This window comes from Gouania willdenowi, chromosome 13, assembly GCF_900634775.1.
Source record: "Gouania willdenowi chromosome 13, fGouWil2.1, whole genome shotgun sequence".
Classification (NCBI taxonomy): Eukaryota; Metazoa; Chordata; class Actinopteri; order Blenniiformes; family Gobiesocidae; genus Gouania; species Gouania willdenowi.
In genome coordinates, this window is record NC_041056.1 from 21785443 (window position 1) to 21813271 (window position 27829).

General features: G+C 37.6%; 1 protein-coding gene across 2 annotated transcripts; it reads right to left on the reverse strand.

Moving 5' to 3' along the window:
• Positions 1–322: 322 nt before the first annotated feature.
• porb (P450 (cytochrome) oxidoreductase b) lies at positions 323–27829 on the reverse strand. 2 transcript variants are annotated; one of them, XM_028464601.1, is made up of 16 exons: positions 27758–27829; positions 21113–21292; positions 15135–15183; positions 13194–13322; positions 12772–12924; positions 12435–12559; positions 9070–9159; positions 8823–8921; positions 6857–6973; positions 6638–6756; positions 5088–5269; positions 4817–4966; positions 3184–3451; positions 2602–2747; positions 2366–2451; positions 323–1711 (listed from the first exon to the last, which is right to left on the reverse strand). In XM_028464601.1, the coding sequence occupies exons 2-16, from the start codon at positions 21274–21276 to the stop codon at positions 1567–1569; spliced, it is 2022 nt and encodes a 673-aa protein (XP_028320402.1). In that variant the 5' UTR covers positions 21277–21292; positions 27758–27829; the 3' UTR covers positions 323–1566. The 2 variants fall into 2 exon arrangements, with proteins under 2 accessions (XP_028320402.1, XP_028320401.1); XM_028464600.1 differs by lacking the exons at positions 21113–21292; positions 27758–27829 and adding an exon at positions 17887–18265.

Sequence of the window (27829 nt, forward strand, 5' to 3'; positions counted from 1 at the left end):
ACACATCAAAGTGATCAGTAGATGCCTCTGAGGAAGACTGACAGTTGGCAATCAAAACATGTCAGGAGATCAAATTAATCTTCCTGAAAGAAGTTGTCTGAATAAATGAAACATTAACATTATTTTTTTTAAAAAAAAGCACACAAAAAAACGCTTTCAACAGTGAAAATTCTATTAAAGCTCTATTAAAATTTGACAAAGATGAGTCCTGAATAACAGAGAGAAAACACTTTAAGAATCCGGTTCATATATTCAGACATTGGTGGTTTTTGTGTCTAATCTAGCTCATAAAAAGGAGAGAAAAACACCACAAAAATAATCATTAGGGTTAATATTACTTTAATTGTATTAATTTTATTTTGCATGCCTTTATACATTCAAATAATTACGGGGATGACAAAAAGTGACAGAGCAGTGAAGTGTTTCAGTTTCAGAAAAGAAGAAGAATAAAAAGCGATAGAGCTGTTTGTTACTTCAGACATAAGGCAGTGTTAAAGGCACAAGGTGCACCATCATCAGTGGCTGAATTCTTTAGTCAATATCATCTAATAAACCATACGGAGATGTGTACTGAGTGACAGACGTAGGAATACACACAAAATATTCTCTGATATGTCTGCTCTATGTAGTGGTGCATAAGAGATAGAAGTAAACATTTTAGATTAAACATAACATGTCAAAAATACAGACATGGTTATTATGTGGGATATACTGCGACTTGAAGCCATAATCATCTGCTGTAAAATACAAAAACAGTCTTTAGAGAGGCAGGATTTCACATCAAACATTTTAAAATTTTACAAAATATTACAGGGCAATGCACTTTAATGACTTTTAAGGCTGATGATTCATAGAAATGAAAAAGCACATAATCTCTTGCTTCGGCTATACATGGTTCTGTGCTTTCCAAAAAGTTACCGATTAAAACCGGCCCCCTCGCATGCATAATAACCAAGTTCACTTGATAAAACACAAGGTTAAACATAGTCTGTCTGCTAATCATTTCTCTCCCTCTCTCGTGTTTTTTTACAGAGTTTTAGAAATTAATCTTTTATCAGTTGCTTGGTCAGCACATGGAGAAACTAAAGCCAGCCTGTGTTCATGTGTTGAGTATTTCTACTGCAACATCACAGAAACATGCATAACAATAAAAAAACAATCCGTCCACATCTCTTCCTATTCAAATAATTCATTACAAAAGCTATTGTAAATCTCTGGGGATCGTTATTCAGTCTAAACCAGAGTTGCACATCAAAGATGTAACTAATATGAACAGGAAACCTCATGTTTCTACCACGACTCACACAAAGACCTCTTGCCAGTGGTCCAGCGATAGGACATTGAATATATTAGTAGTAGAAAAATACAGATTGAAGTGGTTAAATGAGGGTTCCTTTAACCTGCTGAGGTAGACGTTAACTGACAATTTCTGCTACCTGTAGCTCACATGATAAGTTGGAACAAGTGTTAAATTCTTGCTTCTATGTTCAGTCCTGTTTATTTCCGATAATAGAAAATTTGAAACTACCACTTCCACAGGGAAGACAAAGGCTGCTTCTGACACTCTTAACTCCACACGTCTTGCGAGTATCGTCCCTTGGTCATTAGTTTCTTAATGTAATCTGTGGCTTGGGTGCGAGTCATGTCTCCCAGTTCTTCTGCAATCTCGTGTAGAGCCGTCTGCACGTCTTTGGCCATGTTTCTGGCATCCCTAAAACAGGAAACCATAATAATAGTCATATTTCTTCTTTCCATGTCTAATCTTTCATTTGAAAACAATTCTTATACACACTTTCCACCAATATATATATATACATACACAGTAAATAAAATGTCAATATTCCCCATATTGATCGATATATTTTCTATGGCTTATTTTATATTAAAATACTTGTTTTAAAGAGTCACTGCTTTCGTTACTTGTAAGAATAGCATTAAAAGCACAGTTAGATTAATTATTGAGTGCGTCTTAACCCAGACCTTCCTTTAAACAAGCCACACTGAGAAAAGTCACTCACACATGCTGTCCATTAGAGGTGAAAAAGCCAAAAAGGGCACATATTGTGCAGCTGTTTGTTAATAAAAGTGCCTGTGTGGCATTTTGCATCAGCAAATTTAACCCAAGAATTCTCTTCCTCGCATTATTTTTTTTTAAATTAAAAATATTGATTCATATTGTATATTGCCATTTTGAAAAAAAATATAGAGGTATGGATTTCGGTCCATATTGCCTAGCCCTAATATGCAATATATACTGTATATACTTATCTACATCTCAGTCATTAACTATGTGCACTAATTGGTTTTCACACTGCTGTTTAATTGAAGATAAATAAGTTAAATGGCAAAATTGGAGTTTCCTTACCCGCAGACGTAGATATGAGCGTTCTCTAAGTGAATCAGCTTCCAGAGGTTCTCCTTATTGTTCTTCAGGAGATGTTGCACGTATACCTTCATTTTTGATGAAGACAAACAAAATATAATCTGTGAGTTGCATATCAAATCATTAAAATGTGTGTGTGTGTGTGGGGGGGGTTCTCTAGTCCTGTTGGAATTAATCACCATAATTCTGATTAAAAGCAGCACTGTTGACAGCCGTACCTTGTGTTCCTGGTCTCTGGAGAAAGCAACATTAAGTTGCGTTATAACTACTTTCTGCTCTGCTTCCTCCAGCTCCTCTTGGTAGAGGTAATCCTCCATCTTGTGTCTGCAGCCATAATATAGCACCGTCTCTCCCACATCCTTTCCTGTGGGAAGATACAACCTGTGATCAGTTACTGAGTTAACAAAGACTCAAGAATAAACTGTTTATCCACGACAGCTGCATTTAACAACCATGTCTGGACTCTGTTGCTTGTTTGACATGACATGAGCCATTTTGTGAGTAAGCAGGTCAGGACCAGCCTCCATTGATTTTTTTTTTTTTTACATCCCCATTTTAATGCTCAGGCATTTCTTAGGTTGAATAAACTGTCACTTACAATCCATTCATGTTTTAATAATTCAGTATTTTGTCAGGCTCAGGATTCAACTGAAGAAGCAAGGTTGGGAAAAGCAAAATAAGGTGCATTGAGAACCAGACGTCGTATTTGATCCTGTCACCTTTTTCTTTTCTTACTAAATCATTCAGCTAACTGAAGGTGACACCAACACTAACCTATACACACACACAGGATACAATACCTTGCTCTTTGAGCCATCCTCTCTCCTGAATGAATCCCATGAAAGGAGCGATTCCAGTGCCAGGGCCGATCATGATCACTGGATTGCTGGCTTTGAAGGGCAAACGGAACTGGGACTTTCGGATGTACATGGGAACTGTAGCCTTGTGGCCATTGTCAGTGACCAGTTTGTTCTTCAACCAGTTGGTTGCGACTCCCTTGTTAACTCGGCCAGTCTTGGTCTGGTACTCGACGACGACGGCACAAATATGGATGCTGTTGGGATGAACCTAGAGAGAAAGTAGTAGACAGTTGGAAGCAGCAAAGACATAATATTAATCTGCTTTACTCATGAGAGACGTGCAACTGAAGTTTGGCTGAAACGACAATAAAATCTATCGTAATTTCTGGACTATAAGCCGCTACTTTTTCCTCAAGCTTTGAACCCTGTGGCTTAAACAATGACGCGGCTAAATTGTGGATTTTACCCAGTTTGATAAGCTTCATGCTGTCACAAAATTGAGCTCTGTCACATTAGACCAGGTGGAACAATTAAATTGTGAACATTAAATCGTTTTAGCTCGCACTGAATCATTCTGATCACTTGTCATGAAGCATCATAGTGATGACGCGGAGCAAGCGCCCATTGCAGCAGCAGCAGCAGTGTGGATGCAGTAAAAGTCAGCCAGTTTGTAATAGAATGATAAACAGCATGAAGTTGTTAAATCAACACATTAGGTTTGTTCAGGATTGATCGGTGATCTGGACTCTGAGGCTGATGGAGACACTTCCGTAATGAGGACGGACAAACGGAGCGGAAATCAAAACAGCCTCTGATCTCCGCTCCGTCTACAGTAAAAATCAGCCAGTTTGTAATAGGAGCATAACAGCATGAAGTTGCCAAATCACTACGTTAGATTTGTTCAGAAACATTCGCGTCCGTATTCTGACTCAAGAGTCTGACTCGCTGTGATCGCTCCACAGTAGTTCACGGTAAGAAGAGCGGACAAAGCGGTGAATCAGTCTGGTTCCAGTAAAAAGTGACCATAAAAAGCTGTAAATGGACTGATATGTAGACGTAGGGCAGTGAGGAGGAGACTTCATGTAGTAAAGGAAACTTATCAGTTGAAACACGGACATTTCTGTGAAACCTAACTTGAGTACAGCAGACCGCCTACCTGCTCGCTCTGATTGGTTGAGTTGTCTGAAGGGCACCCTCATTAGCCAATAGGGTGCGGCCCCTTAGGTTGCGGAATTGTGTGGATTTTTTTTTAGAAAATTGCTAAATTATTGTAATGCGGCCAATAAAACAGTGTGCTTTATAGCCCAGAAATTACGGTATATATATATATTTACCATAATTAATAGTTAGAATCAAGATATATCATTAAGCACTTGTGTTATTTTAAGCACTGTTGGTCTGAAAATGACCATCATGATATTCTTTCCATTTTAAATGAAAAGATATCTGCTTGGTTTTTAAGTAAAACCTAAATTTTTAAAAATTGAGGCTTTCTCTCTCACGTAATATTAGAGAAAAGCATAATATTAATACAAAATGATGACAATCTTACAAATAGGTCTGGTTGTTATGCTTTCGTCTAAAGTAGGTTTTGAAGGCAAGTAAGATCCAGGCGGATTATTAAAGCACTTACTTTAGAGGATGAGGCGATGGAATAATAGCGAGCCTGGAGACGAGGCAACAGCTCACACAGGTGGTCAATGGGGGGCTTTAGAGAAGGCATGTCCTCCAAGATAGCAAGGATGTTCCTACATGACTCCAAAACCCAGCTCTGGTAAAGTGCCTGTAAAAGAACAGGAAATAAACTCTATTTAAAGCAATAACATTAAATTACAATGAGTAAAAAGCAGATTTTTATTTTTCGCAGTTCTGCCCCACCCAGGTCTTTTATAGCCATTACTGACCTTCCCCTCAGGCGACGAGGAAGCCATCTTGCGCATGTTCTCCTGGTCTTTGGGGTCGGAGGCGTACTGGGCCAGCTCATAGAGCACGTTGGTGCGAGGAGGGTGACTGATGTCCAGGTAGTGAGTGAGTGCCGTGCGATAGGTAGTGGGACAGGGGAATGGGTGCTTCTTATTGGATTCCTCTGAAAAAGATGGAGGACAACATCCAAATATTATAAAGCACTGGGAAAATCCTTCAGACACGTGAAACAAAAAAGAGCAAACTACAAATGATTTTAATAAACGTTTAGAACGGTTTATATTCATATTTAACATTTTAATTTAGACAATTAAAAGGGGAAACAAAAGAACAATTCTTATTTAGTCACAAAGTCACGGATGTTAAAGGATTTAACTAAGATACTTGATCAAATATTATACCTCAGACATGCCAACGATCTACATTTTTGTTGAAAGAGTCATTCAGCCTAAAAGAATAAACTACCCTCCCATTGCAGTATATATAACATGACATTAAGTCACCCCGTGAGCACTGGAGGTATAGCGATCTATCAATCTTGATCAATATATCAATTAATTAAGCAACGATTCAAACAAATCGATAAAAACGCCAAACGTCAATCAATATTGCAAGTTAAACACAGCACAATTCTTTCCTTTTTGGTAAAAAGTAAGATTTTTTTTTAAATGTCCGGAACATTTCAGCTAAAAAAATTGTCAAAATTGCTTGGTGTTTTTTTTCTTCTGGCTTTCGCTGTGATGGAACCGATCGTGTTAAATGGGTATATAATGTCTTAAATTGATCAAAGGCCCATGAATCAAATTAAAATCCAGATATGTGCAAATATAGCATCTTTGTCCAAAGAATCAATATCATATTGTATTGTCATGAGACTGGTGCTATACATCGCTACTGAGCACAGCAAATAGATACAAGGTAGTTACACAACATCATCATGATTTATCTCAGGAAAACATTTTTAATGCTGGCTGGAGATTTAAGACGTTTAATAAAGGCACAAGGTGTTAAGAATTGAATACAATAACCATCCAAAGGAGGATGAAATGATTAAGCCTAATTCCCATTATAATTAAAGAATGTTCTGTAGTTCACTGATTTACCCCCCTGAAAAGTCTGGTTGGAGCTGGTGATTATAAAAGAGATCAAACGAAAACCCAGGCCTCCAACATTGAATTAAGGAAGAGTACCTGACAAAGAAAACACAAGTGCAGAAGAAGACAAGTAGAGTAGCCTTCACAAGTATTTCCATTTTTTTTTTTAGATGAACATTTAGTGCTAAAAAAAGATACACCCACAGAGCCTGTCATTAAAACAATGAGCTCCATATTGAGAGAAAAATCAGTTACTTAATTCAAAAAGTTGCGCATTTACATGACAGTAAGAAGTAATTTAGGTAATAAAACAGTATCCACTTGCATGCTTTAGAGGAGCTAATCATGCACATTTAGATATGAGGGGAGGACTTTGTGAGATTGTTTCAAGGACAAACAAATGATGTCAAGGTGTGTTTGAGCTGTCAATGCCATACCGTCAAGGTTGTTGAGAGAGATAACCAAATCAAGGTCCACGCCAAGGACCTGCCCCAACTTGTTCACTAAAGCAGAATCGTTTGTTGGAAAAACAGCAACGTGATCTCCGGACTCGTATCTGAAACCAGGAGAAGTTATAATGACCTGAGTTTATGAACCTGAAGTGAATGAGCAATGTGATATAAAAGATACTATCCAACAGTTTCAGCCACACTCACCTGATCTTAGAGCCTGTAATGTCTAACTCCAGGTGCATAAGATGCCGATCACCAGCTTTGTTGAGACGGCGGTTGACTGTGACTGGGGCCATGAAGGGATTTTTGGAGTCAAAGGGCCTGTAAATAAATTAAAAGACAGAAATCAATAAATGTGGATTCAAATGTTCACAGTTATGACATTTGGAAAGTTTCTCTGCAAAACAAACCTATAAAACAGGAATGGGCAATTCTATCACATATATCTATTGTATCTGATCTGAGGGCCACATGATCAATATTCATGTCAGCATTTAGAATAATGACCAATCAGATCATTAACACTCAGGGGGGAAAAGGGTTTGGTCTTTTTTTTCCATTTTCTGTGTTTTTGGAGTCATTAACATCTTCCTGTTAAGAAGATTTGTTGGGTTTTTTTCTTTTTATATTTTCATAGTGCTTTGAGATGACTATTGTTGTAATTTGCACTACATAAATAAAGTTAAATTGAATGGAATTTAATTATTGTATTGCATTTTTGTTGTCGATTTGTGCATTTTTTGGGTCACTTTCTGTATTTTTGTTGTTTTCTGTCTTTTCCTGTCATTTTGTGTAATTTTGATAACAGTTTGTGCATCTTAACAGCTATTCTATAATTATTTGCTGTTTTGTGTGTTTTTGTAGTAATTTTTCGTGTTTTCGTGTACTTTGTGCATTAAGTTGGGTTTCATATTTCTTCAAACTTCTTGAATTACAATTTTTGAAGATTTGCTTTGGGGGCCACAAAAAATTAGATGTGACCCCCCCGGCCCCCCAGTTTTAGGGCCGTATCAAATCCACGTTAACGGAATCACGGAATCGACCTCTGAAAACAGAATCCACTATTGAACGTGGAAATGAACAGAATCGGTATGAAATGCTGTCATCGTGAGGAAAAGGATGTTTGTTTCCAGGGGACCACTTATTAGGTGTACCGCTGGCCCCTTTCCATCCTGGCTGCTTCAAACACTGTCTAAACTGACAAAACTACGGAACTCACTCACTCCATAATACAGAGCCGACCAGTTCCCACTTAACTTTAATGTGTCTGTGAAACGTCTGTTTCTCATGTAGCGCTGCTAACAGGGACGGAGGGCCTTTGTCAGCTTCACCTGCTCAGATTGTTTGATCAACATCTCATCAGAGCTACAGAAGATCCATGGGAAAAGTGGTTTGTTGTTGTGGACGATACCAGCGTTGCCAGCGATTGTAGAGTCCTAAACAACGTAGGCCAACGATAACTTCTAACACTGTCAAATATTCTGGCAACTCGTGGTGAAAGAACTGATGCATCCTTGTGTCCACTTGTTTTTGTTTTATTATTATGGTCTGCAATGTCATCAGGATCATTTAAATTAAGTTGATCAAAACTTAAACAATAAACCTGATCAGATTCAGTAAACCATTGATCCCGCAGAGGAAACTGGGTAACATTAATGCTGTTCTCATACATTTTTATATGACACAAATAATTAAAAAGGAGCAGTCAGAATAATCCATGTCAGTACAACTTTTAATTGCATCTTACTCATTATTTAACTTACCTTTTTATTCTTAAATACATTTTTGTTTAATTATGGTTTTCTTTTATTTATTTTGTTTCCTTAAAGTAGTTAAAAGTAATATATATATATTTTTAAAAAACTGAATTGAAAAAAATTTAAGTGGAAAACACAAAATTTGGAAAAAAAATAAAATGGATTTTATAGGGTCCTAAGTTTCCCATGTCTGCTATAGAATAAGCTTGTTGTAGTTGAAAACAGATTACGGTCTCATCAATAAAACTTTTATAGATATGTTCCTCTGACATCCTCTAGGGGGCTCAAAGTTTCATCTGAGCTAAATGGTCTTTAGTGCTGCTCAATAGAGGTGAAAAGTAAGAAATGACAAGGCATGCAGCATTATGATAAGAAAGTTTGACGAAGGAAGGAGTGTGTGCTTTGGCACTTACGGCTTCTGAACCTCAAAACTCTTCAGGCGGCCAATTTCCCCTGTGAACACTTTGTTCATGTTGATGTCAGTGAACTCTTTGAGCTCGTACTGCCGAATGCTGCAGGACAAACACACACATCAAGGTCACAGTGGATAAATACACTTTACTGTCATTTATATAAATATCCTTGCACTTTAAATATCTCTTTAAGGGACTAGTGAGACACAATAATTTGCTTAAGAAAACCTTCTACTGTCTAAAGCACCTTGACTCGTCTCCCAGGGCTTCGACACCAAAGTGCTCACAGACGGCCGGCCAGAACTGCTCCCTCCATGAAACAAAGTCTTCCTCCAGACTGAAGGTCAGGACGAGAAGAGAAAAAGACGAGTCAAACAACAAACAAGGAGGTACTTTTGAAAATTCCCTATATTTCCAGAGTTTGAACACCTGCTATTACTAAAAAGACTATCATGGTATTGCTTCAACATTTTACAGCATAAGTATTGTATATAATGTAAAAGATTTAACATCTCCTTTTGTCTAACTGTCTTTGTATCAGCCTCTTTAAATACAAAACCAATAGAATGTAAGGTGGGGCGTTACTGTATTTATGAAACTTAGGTAAGGGATTTAGTCAGGCTAATCCTGATATCCTGGATAAGAAATAATGTTGTAAAACTTCAAGACACTTTACAGCGTGCTTAAAAATGAGGAGTATTCCAACGTTTCATGGTCATGACCATTTTTCAATAAGCACATTAATGTACGGATATTTGTCTACAGCTTTTTTACATTATCTACACATTTAAAAAAAATAAAGCAGATACATAATGAGACTCAATGATCAGTAAATGCACAGCAGAATGTTTTCCATGGTACCGTACGGTTGCTGCAGGGGGCGGAGCAGTCCAAGTATTCATTATTAATTTCTTACATGCGAGGGAATTAATTATAATATTTGATTAGTTTCCAATTTCTGAAGTCTGATCATAAATGCTTACGTTGCTCTCTACCATACATTTACTGAATAACACAAACCTTAACTTTTACAATGTTGAAAAGACAAGAAACTTCCTAAATCTAATTATTGTCCGCATTTCTTCTCGCTGCTCAGTTACAAATGACTTCACATCTTTTTCATTTCAGCATTTATTTCTAAGTGTCTTGAAGAAAGCCGTGAATGCACAATTATCCTTAATGTAACCCATGTGAACTAGAAGCCCACTTCCTGTGATAGTTTGTGATGGGCCCGCTCTGCCTTTAAGCTCTTTTGCCCCTTACCCTCACTCCTGATTGTTCAGCTGCTGCTGCTATGGCTGCTCTCACTATGGCGTCAACCTGGTTTTGCTTTTTGATTAAAAATAATCGGTTAAACAAACCATCCATCAAAAAATAACCGCACAAATTTCTTCTATAACCCCACCATCTCCCCACTCATCGGTGAGTCGATCCATGTTGTATTTTTTATGCATTTTGTGCATTGAAATTCCTGCTAAAATAAGCTAGCATTAGCTCTGGAACACACATGGTCAGTCTGACCATTTGCACTTTTTTATTTAAATAATCCTTTTACTTTCTAATTTATTACCAAAGCAGAATTGTTTATTAGACAGTATCATGTTAAGATAATACTTCGCTTTTTGTAGTTTTGACCGGTTTTGTTTACCGGTCTGTTACTTTTTGAAATAAATGTCTAAGCGGCTTTGACCTTTTGAATGAATGAATGACTTAGATATCTGTTGTGCAACAACAATGAATTGTTTAAAGAATATGTTAAAGACATGCATGTTTATGATATGGCTTAGCTTTACAGCTAATGATTTTGATTAAAAAGTGCACTTTATTTCTTTTTGAACTGTGAATGTATTTGATGAAGCTTCAAATTGATTACGATTGATATGGATTTTTATGCTGCGATTTATGGCATGTATTTATAACTGTTTATTTAACAATGACCAATTATTTAAGGGTGCTGAGGTTAATTTATTTTCTTCTTTAAAAGGTACTTAAGCTAATTTTATTAGCTTTGACTAATTGTTGTTGGCCTCGTTTTATAGGTCAGGTTTTTTGTGAGTTCTGGATCACCTACCACTCTCAACCACTAGATGACGAGCCACCACCCAACCGCCGCTGCATCGCGGTAGGAATATCTGATCTTTTTGTTTCCTGGGATACTCGGACCTAGTACCTGGATTATACCCTGAGATTTTTATTTTTTTCGTTTTTTTTTTTCCAAAGCGAATTAACTTTGTGGAACCCTTCACATGTCAACTCTGCGAAATCAAACAAACTGAACTGAGACACACCAAAGGAAACTAACTTTGAACTGAACTTTGACTGCTGAATTCTGAAATAAGAAATGATTTTCTTTGTGTTTTATAATTGTATTTTTGTTGCTGTTTATTGTCTATATCTAATTATTAATAGCAACTAAATAATATATGTATATATAAATTATATAATGTCACCTTGGCTCAATAGCCGGACCTATTTCTGTTTACCCTTTTTTGTAGTCAGTTCCTGAGCCCCTAGTGCGTTACATTAAACAGTGACAGCTGGCTTGGCTAAACCTCTGCTCTTTAGCCTGATCCAAGTTTGACGATGCAGGAAAAGGCAGCGTGGTTAGAGAGGGCTTAGATAAGCCAGGCATCATCCTGTTATGTTTTAAATCAACTATGGTAAAATACCCCACTGTGATGACACTAGAGCAGAGATTTTACATAGAAAGCACTTTAATAGAGATGTGGCATCACTTCCTTTAATAGAAACCATTTGACAAGTGTTGACCACTGAATGTTTTAGATGTTTTTATGACAAAGGCTGTTTAGGAAAAAAAATTAAAAAAAAAAAAAAACATCTTTCCTTTAAAGGTGCAGTATTATGCTATTTTTCCCCCCATCTCCATTTGTTTTAAGAATCCTAACAACATAGTATTTGAGGTTTACTTTGCCAAACTCACCTGTTTTTCAGAGTTTTAGTCCTCTGAAAAGTGACTTTCTGAGCAGTTCTAAAAACGGGCTGTTTTGGGGCCTACTTATGCATATTCGTGAGTAGGCGTATCAATAGGAGTCACTTTCTTCTCCTCCTCAACTCTATTAACTACAGGAATAGTGCATTTAAGACAAACACGTCACATCAAGTTAAAAGTGATACAAAGCGATGTAAGAGATACCAAAATTCTAACTGCTCCCTGGATTCTACACCGTTGCTGCCCACTGCTCCTCAGGGAGGGGTTAAATGCAGAGAACACATTTTGTGTATATAGCTTTACATATATGCCAATAAAGTATAATGAATATTCTATATTAAACTGCAATGTTTGTTTTAGCTGTGAGCTAGTTTGAGAGGGAGGAGCTCACATTCTTATAAGGGTAGGAGGAGCCAGGATTGTCAGGATGAGAAGTTTCCGCGAGGTGACATCAAGTAGCGAGAAAAATCCAACTCGCCTGTTTGGAGCTGACTTTTTACAAAATGTGGAATAACAAGGGAAGGAGGAAACAGAACTTTTTCAACTTTGGCCCACTGAATGAGGCTAAAGAGATGTATATCATTGTAGCAAAACCATTATAAAGTAATTTTTTCATAATACCGCCCCTTTAAGGCTTAGATGTTTATTAACTGGTCACTTACTTGCCATCATCGTCTCCCAATCCCAAATCAAAGATGCGTTTAGCTCCAAGCTCCTCAAGCCTTTTGTCCACATATTTCCCCATAGCATTGTAGTGTTCATAAGTCTTGTTGCCCAAAGAAAACACCTGCACACAAACGGGACAATATAAATGTCCACTTGTCCCAACATGTTTTTAACACAACCCTCAGCCTTAAATTAAAAAATATGTATTTTTCTTTTGCAGTTTTAGTTTCACAAAGAAAGCAAAAATAATTACACACATTAATTCAGAGGATGCAAAAAAATTATCAATAGGGAAAGAGTTCAACTAACAGCCGTTTATAATTTCAGACTTACAGTGTAATTCAGTCCCGTGAGGTCCTCGTCATCATTCTCCTGCAACCAATCATAGAAATCCTGTGCATTATCTGTGGGATCTCCCTCACCGTAGGTTGCCATACAGAAAATGGCTAGAGAATTGTTGATCTCAGAGAGACGGGACAGTTCACCCTGTAATAAGCAAAAAAGATCAGAGTGAGAAGGCACTGAAAGGACGTGTAAAATCATTCAAATCTAGTCCATACTTTGTACCATCTATTATCGCTGCATAACACATGCCCGAACATGTTCTACTGAAAACACAGACCTTAATGTCAACAAAAAAACCTACTGAAAAGTATAGTGAAGATACTATGAGCTAAATCCAAATAAAAAGGCCAGTAATCATTGATTCCTAAAAAGCTTTTTTGAGGTAGGAGATGTGCTAGTTCTGCAGTTACCATATCGTACTCCTCAGGATCAGCAGCCATTCCTTTCATGCCGTAGCGCTGAGCATCTTTGGATAATCTGTTGGAAAACTCCTCTGCCGTTCCCGTCTGGGAGCCGTAGAACACAATTATGTTCTTTCCCTGTCCGAAATAAGACAGAAAAACATACATATAAAGCCTGGAATGCCATTAACTACACAAGTGTAAGTCTTACATTCCAAACCTGAGTAATATGAAATGATGTGACAAATCACTCACAGCTTAAAAATTTATTCATTCCACTAAAAACCACAAAAAGGTGCATTTCTAAATGGGTGAATGCAGAAAAATAGAGCGACGATGCCAATTGAATTCAGCAAAGACTGCTAGCTGTCCTCTTCCTCCTTGTCACCATCATGGTATCTGAACCATTTGCTGCAAAACCACAAGTCAAAGCTTTTCTAACTCTGGCCTGAAAAAGTGAACTGCAAACAATCCAGTGTCTCCATGCCTGCACATTTTACAACAAGCAGCATGTTTAATCTTTTAGTGTCCTCACTTTAAAAAGAACAAAATGTAACTAATGTATGGTAAGTGGAATTTAGGGACCTGTCAGTTAAGAGGACCAAACACAAAAACAACTGAAAACAGAGGCTTTTCCAGATGAAAATAAACAAGCACATCTGGCTAAAATCAATCTAAGCCTAGGAAGATATGAAGAATAAACAACTTTGTACTTCTATGTCCTTGTAAAATAAATATTTAATGTCTAAGCAGCGGCTACAAAAGTGACAGGGCGCCATTTACACAACATTTTTTATGATGCAACTCTTGTCACTTTTAACCGGTTCTTTTCAACAACAGCAGAATTTTCCGTCCCTGAAAGCCAGTTTGTGAGTGAATGATTCCTGATAAACTCCAGTGTTTGAGGTTTGCATTATTTTTCTGGATTTGCTCTGGTTTGATCACTGTGTCACATTCCAAAAAAACATGTACATCAGGGGTTTACAATTAGCCTAATTTCGACTCAAAAAGCAGTACAAGTCACCTAATAAAAGAATCCAGCACCTCCATGACCGTCTGCAGGATAAGCAGAGATGGAGGAGGAATCGACGTGTTTAGAATTTAAAGTCACCTGCAGCAGTATTCTAACCTTATTTTGAATGTGCTGCATGGTCAACATTCAAACTTTAAGTAAGAAGTAAAAGGATCCAGCATTTGCTTGTTGTTGAACTAAAGATTAAAAATTTGACAAAGAAAGCACAGTATTCTGTGTTTATTATGTTCTTTAAAATAACAAGTTAAGATGAACTACGGCCGGGTCCGCGGAACGTCTCTCCGAGGAGAATAGCATGTACCACGTTCACGATAATTCAGTGAAATGACTCGGTTCCACCGAGTAAAACAAATGAAATTGTGCGATGTAAAATCGTAATCTACGTTGAAATGCCTTTTAAACGATGTATCACCTGACTTTGTTCCGATAAATTTAGAAATTACCGGAAAAGGGGGGTGGTTATTCCTTCATAGAATATCCTGTCAAATTACAGGCCGATTCAATGAGCATTAACGGAGGAGTAGTCATTTGAAAAATGGGGGCCCCTGGTGCCCCCGTGACACGTACGGGGTAATGGGCCCCATGATCCGTCGAAATATATAGCTCACAAATAATTGAGAAATCGACTCTTTTCCAGCCCCAAATGGAAAATCGGGCTCCGAGTGTCAATGCGTACACATCTATAGATTATACATACCAAAATTCAGCCCATTACGTTCACAAAAAACAGAGAAGTAGTGATTTTAACTAGTGTACACAATAAGAAGAACAACAACAAAGTGAGTGGCGTTTTGAGTCCGGTAGCCCGGCCTAAAAAAAGGAACATGATACACGACTTCCAATGCATTTTTCTCATTTAAACAAAGTATTAGTCACAGCAAAAAGTAAGTCATAATTATCAAATAAGTCTCACTCACAGTTTTCTTCATTTTTTCGATGAAACTCGTCTCTCGTGACGTGGGTGCTCTGGACAGAGAAAAATAACATTAAATGTTATTATCTCAAAACAGTAAAAAGGTTTTCAGTAACCGTGACTTTGATCCCTCACATGTTATTCCTGTGTGAAAATCTTTTTTTTTTTTATATGAAAAAGTTTTGGTCTTTTTCAGATACAAAAGAATATTACTTAAAAACAAACTCAACTTTAAAACAAGTAATCACATCGATAATTCATTCATGATGATCCATATACGTTTTAAGAGTCAAAATAAAAACCTATTTCTATCATTTTCACAGACTAGAGGAAGAATAATAACTTATTACAGACAGAAATCACAGTTTGCTGACGTGCTGTGTTGTTGTTTGCATCTTCAATAGAATGTTTGATCTCAGCCTGGAGTCCAACAGTTCTGGAAATGATGATTTAAATATAAAATGTATCGGCTAGTTTAGAAACATCTCAGTACTACAAGGAATATCTTACCAATAACGTTTTTGATAAGTTAAATTTAAAACCATCACTAATAATCAGATTTTTGGCAGTACAGATTTCTTTGCTGACCCTCAGTGTTGTACGATTATGATGTGAGGACATTTAGGATCAACATCACATGGCAGTAAAAGTTAAACAAGCAACTGTTTGGAATAAATAGAAGTTGTACCTCATGAGTCTTGAATTTGCTGAAATATAATGTATATACTTATAATAGACTGAAATAGATCAGAATGTGCGCACACGCGTGTGAGGAAAGGCTTTTGAATCAAAGGCATCGCTGCTTCAAACAGCATCAGAGTGAGCAGACATCTGTGATTCGAGCTGCACCAAAGAAAGGTCCAGTAAACATTAATGCTCAAATAATACATTTGTACCCTGTAACAAATTAAGATAACAGACCAGCATAGTCTTTAAAGTCTATTTATTTTCATCATCTCACATACCAACAAAAGCTGTAATGGTTATGGTCGTAAACAAAAAGATCTATGGGAGCCAGTGAGAGGGAAAAGCAGCAAACATGGTGAATTGTGCAAGCACGATAATAAACTGATCCTTTCATGTAGACTAGCCTTGAGGCAAAGACTGAACTTCTGACTAAAGTGTTAAACAAGGCACTGCCGTCAATAAGCTTTCTAGAGAGCTTCAGCAGGATCTGTTTGAAAGGTCAGCAGCTCAGAGCGTTTGCCTCACACCCCACCGTCACTCAACAGGAAAGAGCTCTGCGTTTCCACTTCATTAGGCTGATTACCTGCAGGACGATTCTGACTTCACATAATGAAGGTCGACTCATTGGCTTAAATCAAAAGAATGAAAAGCTTTGGAACTTAAAAAACCTCATCTGTTATGCAAGTAAAACCATTAATCATTTAGGTGTTTTTTTTAAGTACAAAGAAGATCAAAGATTTTCCATGTGGTTAAATCGTAAACCAAGAACAATTGAAGTTGATAATACACACCAATGTTAAAGGGGACATATTATACCAATTAAAACAGTTCCCTGTGGTCTAAATCACATATCTATGCTGGTGTTTGGTCAAAACATAACATGAATTAAGCAAGAGGTAAGGTTTAAGAGCCTGTATTATTGAGGTCTTTGAGAGCGCTCTGTTTTGTGGGATGTGTCCCTGGTTTTGCATAAACCTCCCCCTTCCCCGCCACTCTCTTCCACGGGGTGGCACACAATAAAGGTGCGCTCACCAAACAAGACTGAAGTGACTAGATTACATTCAAAATCAAACTCCCCCGTCCTTTACTATCCGTAGAACCAAGGCGGCAGCCCCTCCCTCCCGCTACAGTGAATTTCAGCTCACAAAGTTGAATTGTTACAGTGATACTGATCATATTGATTATAAGGTAGGGTAGAGTAAAATATTAAAGATGAGGTTTATGCAATTTAAGGTGCTTCTGCTTTAGGCAGTTTTGAAAGCATGTGTTATACAGTTAAACTTAGCTTCATGAGTGCATTCACCAAACCTTTCGTATTTGGATAAATGAAATATAAATTCTTCAAAATGCTGAAACAGATTTTATTCGGAGACACACGTACGCCTGGACCATTTCTTTCCTTTGTTGAAATCGCTTTTATATACAATTTTTATACCATATCATAGCTTACTAGTTTATCGTGGACATTTATTTTGTGTAACACATTTACTGTGTGTGTCTTGGTTGCTACTGAACCCCTGAGACTGACTCAACAAACCCAGGTTAAGAAATTGTGGTTTAACTTGATTCTCAATATTCACCTTTAGGAAATTATTTTTCCTCAAAACAAGCAACAAGCAAGCTGACATAGTTTGATATTCTTCCAGGTTCTTTATACAAAGTTATTGAAACTGGACGAGGATTATCTGATATTGATCTCCCTAGTTGTTGGCTTTAGGAGGATCTTATTGATTATTCAAAAACAGAAATCGTTACGGTAATAGACCAATGTGCACGGATGGAAAGCAAGGAAGCTTCAGCATTAATTACAAGGTCTATTAATGTTAAGCAGATTTTATCCCCATAGCTTACATAACGTCAACAGATGACTGTATGCACAGGGAAGTCTTAACACTACACCAGAAACACAAGCTCTTTACAATTACAAGCAGTTAAGAAACTTAAGAGTTAAATACTCCTAGTTTGGAATTAAAAGACATGTTTATCCTGTTTGTGGATAAAGACATGCAATCAATGCCATTAAACCTTCCCAATGTTCTTTGGCATAGTAAATCAAATAGTTTACAGACCTCTCAGCAGCATCTCTCCTGTCCTCTGGCAGAGAGAATACACAGCCCATGGCATGCAGCCCTGTTGCACACTGCCTGGTTAGGCCATGCAGCAAGCCGCCACGCTCAAAATCAAAAGCAGGACGTCGGCAGTCTGCAGCCTCCAGGTGGAAAAGCAATACCAGGTCCAGCAAGGCAGACACTCGCAGGACTCCCTTCAGTATGTAAGGCTCGAGTTCAGACTGAACTCTTTCTCTTCCTGTGTGCTGCTGCTTTACTGAAACCAGCAATAACTGATCCCCACATACACACAGCAGCTTCTGGTGGTCAGTGAGAACACAATGGTGGGAAACTGGCTTTCCCATAAAAAGAAGACAAGCTGCAGACCCGCACTTTTGACTCATGCATACACACACTGAAATGATCATGAGCTGAAACCGCCTTCCCCCTCCTCCTCCCCACCCCTTTTCCTCTCTGGTCGGAAAGGTGTTTGGAAAAAAAAAAATGTCTACAATATCCACTCTGAGAGTTTGGCTGGTTATCAGAGCTACTCCTCTGTGGCGCGATGAATGGTAGTTTCTTCCACAGTTGTGTCCCCAGCCCCCAGCTTATTGGAGGAAAGAGGGGAATGTCATTGCTATGGCAACCCCATTTATCATAAAAGGATTTCATTTGTGACAGAATCGTACTCCAATGGAAGCGCAGCTCAGCCCGCACACACGTTATAAAGAAAAACAGGGCACTGGGGAAAGAAGAATGACGGGGGAGAAACAGCAACTCAGGGTAAAGAAAGGACTGCTTGTCTTTGGCTTCAACTTTCCACCTCTGTAAAGATCTCACAAAGGGAACTTGGCTCCACTTTCTTATTTGCTCTCCAGGGAACTTTCAAAATGGGTTCTGGGCCAAAGACAAAAGCACACAGGAAAGAGATGGAAAGACAACGCCCCCTTCATACCAGTTAGGTAATCACTGCTCCTTTAAGAGGAGGGGAGAAAAGCCTGGTACCTTTCTCCCCTCCCTCCACAGACACACACATTTTACCCACAGTGCAAAACATGCTGTGCTGGTAATTCCCCTTTTACAAACTTCTGTTTCCACAAAGAGAGACTAAAAAGGAAAGTTTCAGTGAAATCTAGGCAAGCCATTATCCATTTACAAACAGATAATGAGGGAAGTGTAAAGGGGAGGGAACAGGATGCAAGCCCCTGACATGAGAGCAAACACAGGGCTCAAAGCCACAGAGACAAAGGTTAGCACATATTTCCCTGAGGCTCTACACTTGGCATTGTGAATATCATTAATGGCCTGTTAAATACCTTGAAAATAACAGAAGACACCACAGAATTTGGAGCAAAGATAACATCTAACAGGGCTCAACATTAACACTTGCCCGCTCATCACTGGCAACTGAAAACTGTAGTCGGGCCAGTTATGGTCACACATGACTTCTGTTACATAAGTGAAACAAGCGGTGCTCAAGAAGCTCATTGTTTCTTAAAGTTGCAGTTTGTAAGATTTTTTGGCGTAATTTGGTCAAAAATCCATAATCATCTTTGATCATATTGTAATCCAAAATGTTCTGAGTGGACAGTGAATCTCTGTGCCTTCTTTTGGCTCTATAAATGAGGTTAGTAAATCCAGGAGCGTGACGCTGGATTTGAGCCAATCAGAATTATTTCTACCGAGTGCTCCGTGAGCTGTTTTGGGCGTTACTATTGGCTGCGTGACTGAAGCGTGTTCAAGTACCATCAATTGTAAAAGTGTAATAGCAGTTCCAGCAGAAGTCTCCATCGCAGCGTTAGGCACAACAGTTACATGGCAAAGCAAGCAGAAATAAGAAGACTGAGGTAGGGCAACAGTCTAAAGGCTCAAACATACTTAGGAGAAACAGACAGCTTTGCGTGCTCGCAGGTCCCGGTGACTACGCAGGGTCTGCCCCACATACTGGCTTTAGAGGGAGAGAACAGATAGGATACATTGCATGTAAGCCTAAGAGAACCATATCCAAGGTGGAGAGAACCAATGTGCGCAATTAATTTTAGTCTAAATTTCGGAGTGGTCGTCACTCAGCCACCTCTGTGAGCTCTCTGGCGGGGACGAGCTGACGGTAGTAACTACAGAGTGATGTGTGCATTCATGTCAGAGTCTCTAAAACACCAGAAAACTCTCCAATAACACAAGACAAAGTCCTTACATTTGTAGTCGCTATTGGAAAAAAAAGTCACGAAAAGCTCCACAAGTTTGCGCGTTAAAGAGGATACCAGTAAGGGCCGATAACTTTCGATTAGGGAGAGGAGAGGGTTTCTACAACTGCAGCTTTAATTTTGAGTTTGTTGTGTGTGCAGTTGCTCCTTCACAGCCTAGGGGGCACTGCAGGTCAGTAAGGCTGTATTGACTGTGTGTATGTGTGGAGAAGAGAGAGGTTGAGCAGTAAAACACATGGTCATGCATGAGTCTGTCGCTTCATGTCATTATTCCTACCGCTTATAACAGCTTACAACACATTAGTGACTAGAATGGTCGAACAACCTGTAGTACTGTTTGATGTGTGTTATTTCATGTGCCACAACGACAATGTAACGCACTACAGCTACGCACTTCCGCTGCTTTATTCTGTATTATGATTTAGGTGTAGATCCGTTTGAACTTCAGCCAATCAGAACCTTACTTTCGCTAAAAAATGCTGGAGAGCTCCTTTGCTCATGCAGAGCCACTGTTTGAACTGTGTTTGGGTTTTTCAGCTCCAGGTATTCAATGCTCATTAATGTCAGTTCTGGAATCCTACTCTATACACAGGTTTGCATCCTACTTATAGACAGAAGTGAAACTGATGGACATTCAGATAGAAAACGTACCGTTTCATTACGGATTTATTGTTAAATCTACAGCTAATTGAACTGAATATGAGAACGAACAAAAAAAAAACAAAAAAAACATGACAATAAGGACCAGCTATTCAAATATTTCCTGCATGAGGAACTCCTCTCTTCAGCGATGATCTTCTGTGCTTCTTTAAAGAGCAGATTCTGCACTAATCAGCCATGAACAGAGGCTGGAACCCCAGTGATAGTGTCCGTAGTGTTGTGTGTGCAGCTTCAGGTGGGGATTGTGTGTGTGTGATTGTTGTATTTGATCACAGATGATGCGCTGTGCTCTGCTGCAGTGCTGTCTGACTGGGTGTGTCTTACTGCTCCAGGAGCCCCGCCCATAATCAAGGCAGTTTTTCAATTCAACAATGAATACTCACGGTGTGTCAATTTTCTTGAACTCCGGGATGGGCTCGGGCTTCTTACGGGACATGAACCAATAAATGACAATGCCAATAATTAGAGAGAAGAGGAGGAGGTCCATGTTGGTAAAAAGAGCCTCGGCTTCCTGCGCCACGGGCTCGGTGGTTGTATCGTGATCCATTTTGAAAATGAAGACTCTACATGAAAAGAGATCACAGATCAAGGTGGAATTAGTGAAAATTTATGTTTGGGCAAAGAATTTAAAAATTGTGAAAGAAAAAAACTTTTCAAAAGACAGCAAGGAATGAACAAACTGAAAGTAATACTCAATGTAGAGACAAAGGCTTCATAAAGATGTATTCTTTTTTGTTTCCTGTACATTATCATTAGGCTTATCAGGCTGCTTTAAACAATGACAAAGGTTAAATCTATTACCTAATCAGGTGTAACTTGGATGTACAGAGGTAAGCAATGGTAACCTTTGCTCTAAAACAGAGCTGCGACTTTACTGTCCCTTAGGTAACCTTGTCCCAGGCTCGGGCCAAATGTGCGGAGAACAGCTGATAATTTTTCATTGTATTACAGCAAAAGAACTACAATACAGAGAAGTACTGTTTTTTTAAACTTAACTTGCATTGCACCATTTAGTCAAATCTGTCAGAGGTGTAAATTTGATTAGGAACACTTTGACACCAGCCAAATCAACTCTTTTTTTGCGTCATAGGTTAAGCTAAGGTTTTGATATATTTCAATCATCCACTGTGAACTGAACAAAAAAAGTTGTCTAATGAAATTAAAAGTGTAATGTTCAGCACCCCAACACTATGCTTATGTAATAGAAAAGATGTAAAAAAGGAAGATTTAAAAAAAAAATCCTAACAAATGCCATCTTCACATTAAGGACAGGATACAATAAACACAAACACATTCAATATCTATATACTGTAATTTCCGGGCTTTTTAGGGTGGGACATCAAGACGTTTCTCAGAAACTCCAGATAGCAGCTTTAATGTGGGTTTGATTCTATGGCATCCATCACATAAAGACTGCTTTTGTAGAAGCATAATTGGATAGCTAGTTTTACAATGGGCTCAACAATAACAATGTAAAGAGCTGATTTCAAAGCACATCAACAAATTACACACCAGAAGAACTGCATGTTCTTAAGACTCAGGTTTCAAATTGCCTTAAGACACAATGAGAGCTGGTTTTCTCTGATCCAAGTACAGGTTAATCCACAACTTCACAATGATTTTACACAGCCATACCAACATTCATTCAACAAAGCAAGGACGTCTCACTAGAGTGCTGACTCACCCATACAATCAACAAACCCTATCATAGGAAGCTGTTTGCTGATCCAAGTGTGTTCAAAAGTCATACTTTACTGATGTTATGCAACAATGTACAATGACTTGACACGCATGAAAGGATGAGTTGTCGTTTCTGAAGAATGCTTTTTAGAAGAAATTCACCCCCACACATTCTTTTTTATTCATTTACATTATTATAAGTTACAACACTAAAAATAACACAAGTTGACAATGGCTTTTTAGCCTAATCTACAGTATACATTATAGGTTAGAAAGTGTTCAATCATTACCATCTTAATGGTTATCTCTTTGACTACAAGAAGAAACACCGACTGGTTGATGTGATAAATGTGAAATCCATCAGTAGGCAGCATTTCATCTTTTTTTTAAATTTATTTAAAGCCCTTTTTATTTTTTTGTTAAAGCGTCAAATGTTTTCCTGCTATAACATTTACTGTTTTGTAAAAGGCTTTCTGAGTTTTCTGTCTCATTTTATGCATCTTTAAAGATAATGTACATTTACCGATAGAGTTTTCTTGGCCATTTCTAATAATGTGTAAACTGCTAAAAATCAAGCTTGAAATTTACATGGAAAAATTGTCATATCAATTTCAATATCTGCACCTCTTACAGACTACTTCTAGAAGAACACACTCCTATGGCTAAGGATCCATGCTCTATGTCAGAGCATCAAATATTTAAGTGGAACATGTTTGTAGGAGACTTCAGGACTGTTCTCAAGCTTAGTGAAACAGTAGTCATGTGTTTCAAGTTGCTTCATTTCACATCAAGAGGTTCTGTCAATAAAAACATGGTTCAATGAAAATTAAGGACCCTGCATGCCCGCGTCACAGCCAGAATGTTGCCCTTACAGGTACATGTTTTCTAGGCCACTGTTGATTTTTCTTCATGTGCAGTGGTGGGCTTTTCTACAATCCAGAAACATACGATGTATTCAATGTAATAGTTTCAGAAGGAAATGTGTGAGTCAGCATTCAGTTTGTCAGCCCTGTAATAAACTGGCAATGAATGAACCCTTTGACCCCATGGTGTACCACTGAGTAAAATGACAGCATTCAAACTATTCATGATTAAAACGACATTATACATCCATAGTTTAAGTTTCAGACCTCTTATAAAAAAAGATATCTAAATACGCCGTCTCTCTCCTACTTGGTGAGTTTTATATTTGTTCATCTCCACCTGTTCTGAATAGTTATAATCAGGCAGTTTAATCTAAGATCTTAACATTTACGCTTCCGGCAACAAAAAAGTGAACACGAAATGAACACTTTTATGCAACAGAAACAAACAGAACTCTTCATACTCATTTTGCTTTATAAAATATTGGCCTTCCCAAATCATTAACAGAGAAGTCAGGGCAAATAAAATAGCTGCGTAGTTCCAGAACACGATCAACATCACTAAGTTGACAACAGAACAAAATTCTGAATTATTTTAATGGCTTATTAGAACAAGTTTTCCCCCTACAGATAGTGGCAAGTCCAGGCAGGACATTGCGTTAACTCTTGGTAGGGCTGGGCAAAAAAAAAAAAAAAACGTTTTAGTCAATTTATCATTTGTAGATAAAAACAATTTTTATTTTGCAAATTCAAGTTTTTTTTTTCAATTTGTTTTCCCACCACAGTTTTGTCAGACAATTTCGCATTCTGTCCTTGTGGGTTTGCGCAGCACAATGTCAGCCAGCCCTCTCTCTTTCTTTACCCTTTGAGTAGAATATGTGTGTGCCACAGGCATGTTTAATTTTTTATTCACACAATGCTGAGATGCTAAGGAAAAATATGTAGTTATCTGATTCCTTAATCATAAAATTTAAGCTACTGTGAAGTTTCTGTTGCACTTTTGCTTAAACCTGGGTTAAAGCTTGAAATTGTTGAATGACAGAGAATCATTTACTTTTTATTTTGGGATTGTTCTATGCATTGTGGACAATCACAGCAATAAAGTTGCACTTTTGACAAAATATTTGATGTCTGCAGTAGGGATGTAATGATTAATCGTAAGGCAGTTAAAAATCGATTCATAGGTATCACGGTTCACATCGATGCTCTGAAAATTGAATCGCAGTACTTTTTTAAACAGCAGAGGGCGCTATATATTTATCATTCTCTTGTCCAATTGCTGAGGCGGCAGGCGGAATCTGCTACTACTTTCTTTCTGGCCGCCATCTACTCTTAAACATGTTCATAAATGATTCCTTACCCCTTTAGCACCGAAAGAATATCTGTAATCTTACGTGAATATCTGTAAAAGTCACGTTTTTCTATTAGCTATGTCTGCTAGCATAGCATCTCTTCTTCACTGCAACAATATCTGCATCCCAACCGACCACTGGGTTACTAGCGCCCTCTGCTGGTCCAAGCAAATATATGATGTAAATACAGTGCAGACTGTTTTTTTTTTTTTTAAGTCCAATTGTTAAGGCACAAAATACATTTTCAGTTGCACTTTTAAAAAGAAAAATAACTATTATGTAGTTTTGCATTGTTTGCTATAGAACCAGAATTTAAATTAATAGGCTTCTTCTTCATTTTTATTATTCCTTTATTTATTTCATTCAAGATTTATTTTTAGTTAAATTGCATTGTTTTGAATAGTTTATCAAGGGATTCTTTTGACAATGAAATATAAAAGGAAAATAGTATAGTATTTTCTATTTTCCCCCCCCCCAAAAAAAGAATATTTTTCAGTCATCATTTTGTAAAATAAATCGTGAGAGAATCGTATCGTGAATCAAATCGTATCGGGAGTTGAGTGAGTCGTTACATCCCTAGTCTGCAGTCATTTTAAGTGCATTAAAAAACATAATTAAACCTCGAATTTTTCTTTAAAAAAAAAAAAAAACAATTTCAGGCAAAATCGCCCAGCCCTAACTCTTGGATAATATGGTATTTGAATAGGAGCTAATCCATTTACAAAGGTTTCTCCAAAAACATGTCCAGACCATCTACAACGTCCATCCCAGCTTTCTTTTCCATGTTCATGTCTAGGCAGGGGAGGTAAAAGTTTTGATTGTTGGACCACCAAGTTTGTGAATTTTCTCCAAATCCTTAGACCAGGAGAAACAAAGCAAAAACTTTTTGGGTTTTAGTGTAAACATTAAAGTACATCCTCTAAATGAATCACGTAACCTCGTAACACAAACATTGCATTACTATCAATATTTATTCACAATTCACTTTTAGATATTGCTGTTTTTTTGTAATCATATGACAATACTTCTGGAATATCTTCCAGAGCACAATGAGTCTATAAATGTTAAATTACATATTTTGAATGGTATCTAAACACTACAAAGATTTTAGTGTCCGTTAGGTAAAATAGAAAAGTCAGCATGAGTAATAATTCACCCTATGACCTCCTGCTATCACACCCAGCCAAACACGTGTCTTTATGTATAAGTAAGACTAAGGTCCCTAAAACAGATAATGAATGCATGTGTGGGGCAGCTGCAGTCTGTGGGGTTATTAAAGGTTGGTTTATAACTCAGGATGGGGGTTTACCACCGGTCATCATCAGCTTCTAACCAACAGATACATTAGCTAAGACTGATCTGCACTAGGGGTGGTGAAATAAAGCGCTAATCGATTAGTCACAATTTTATTATTGACAATTATGAATATATTCTTAAATTTCCAAAAATCGATTATTAACATTTTCCAAATTGCAATACAAACCAGGTGAGTACTTTTAATTTGGATATTTCAATTACGATGTACAATATTGAAGGTGCTGTGACGTGCTGATATTTCCTACTAAAATAGAAGTACTGTTACTTGATTGAAATTGTACTCAAGTACAAGAAAGTCATACATAAAATACTCAAGTATAAGTAAAAAGTAGCTCAATTAAATAGTACTCAAAGTAAAAGTTACTGGTTACTTTCACCCATTTATTTTTGGTAATACATTTTGTCACGGTTCCCTTGCATACAGTAAATATCTCATGTATAAACTTAAAAAGGAAAAGACCAAATCTTACACAATTGGAACTTAATTTATTTTCCATGAAGGCATATGTGTAAAATAAAAGGTTTGTCAAAATGTAAAATTATTTTTGAAAAAAAAAAACACCAATGAATTTAATTAAAAAATAATAACAATAAAATGATCAGGCTCCAAATCACACAAATTTTATAAAAGCACATTTATTAAAACTAAGTGTTGTAGTATAATGATGAAAAGTTAATCTATGTGAGTTTGATGACACTACAACATGTTATAGTACAGTTATTGCATATTTTAGTACTTATTTAATGAAAAAATAATAAATAAAAAAAAAAATCACAAAAATTTTATAAAAGCACATTTATTAAAATTAAGTGTTGTAGTATAATGAGGAAGAGTTAATCTATGTGTGTTGTGAGTTTGATGAAACTACAACATGTTATAGTACAGTTATTGCATATTTTAGTACTTATTTAATGAAAAAAAAATCACAAAAATGTTATAAAAGCACATTTATTAAAATTAAGTGTTGTAGTATAATGATGAAGAGTTAATCTATGTGTGCTGTGAGTTTGATGACACTACCACTTTCCTATATGAAGTTATTGGTTTTTATTTTTTGTATCTTTCTCCGGTGTTGCAATTTGCAGACGGTCCCTGCGCATTCCAGCCACAGTCGGCTCCGCGTAGAGGCCAATACAAATTCCCAATCGCGGAGGACGGTTCGTTTTGAGGAAAATTGAGGAAAGTCCGGCTGTAGCTTGCGGTCCACCTTGCTGTGATTGCAACGAGATATCGGTTTTGTAAAAGCAATGTTCCGTTGATGAGTTATTGGTCCGGGAAAGATGAATCTGTGAATATCTTTCTAACTTTACCTAACTATCGAATCGAGACTTCAATAATCGGGGAAACAAGCTAGTAACGAAGTTGTAATAGTCACCTGGTCTAACCAGAGATCCGGTCTTACCTGTCCACCGCCAGTTTCACCCCGACACCCCGTGTGTGAGTATGCGGGGAGAAAGACAGCCTGAAGGGGGTCAGAGTCAGACTGAGGGCCTGGCTAACATCTACACTATGACAACCCCACAGAACACAGCAACTAAAATACAAATTAAAAAAACCTTCAGATGAGAAATACTTTCATTTTGAACCAGTTCTAATTAAACCTGCTGTGAAACATGTGCTGAGACGACTTCACTAAAGTTAGCCACAGTTTGCGTAACGCCATGTTTACACAGATGTGCAATTGAAACGCTTACAAAAACACACCCTGGAGTTTTGAGCAGCGAGTTAAAATAATGTGTTATTGTTGGTGTTTGTCTCCCCGACAGTCGTGCACCAGTGTACAGTGTAAAAGCGTGTGTTTGGTGGGCAGCTTACCTCCAGCCTCTACTCTTTGTGTCAGGATCCCTCTGCGAACAACGCGGAAGGAGAGCTTACGCTACGTAGGAC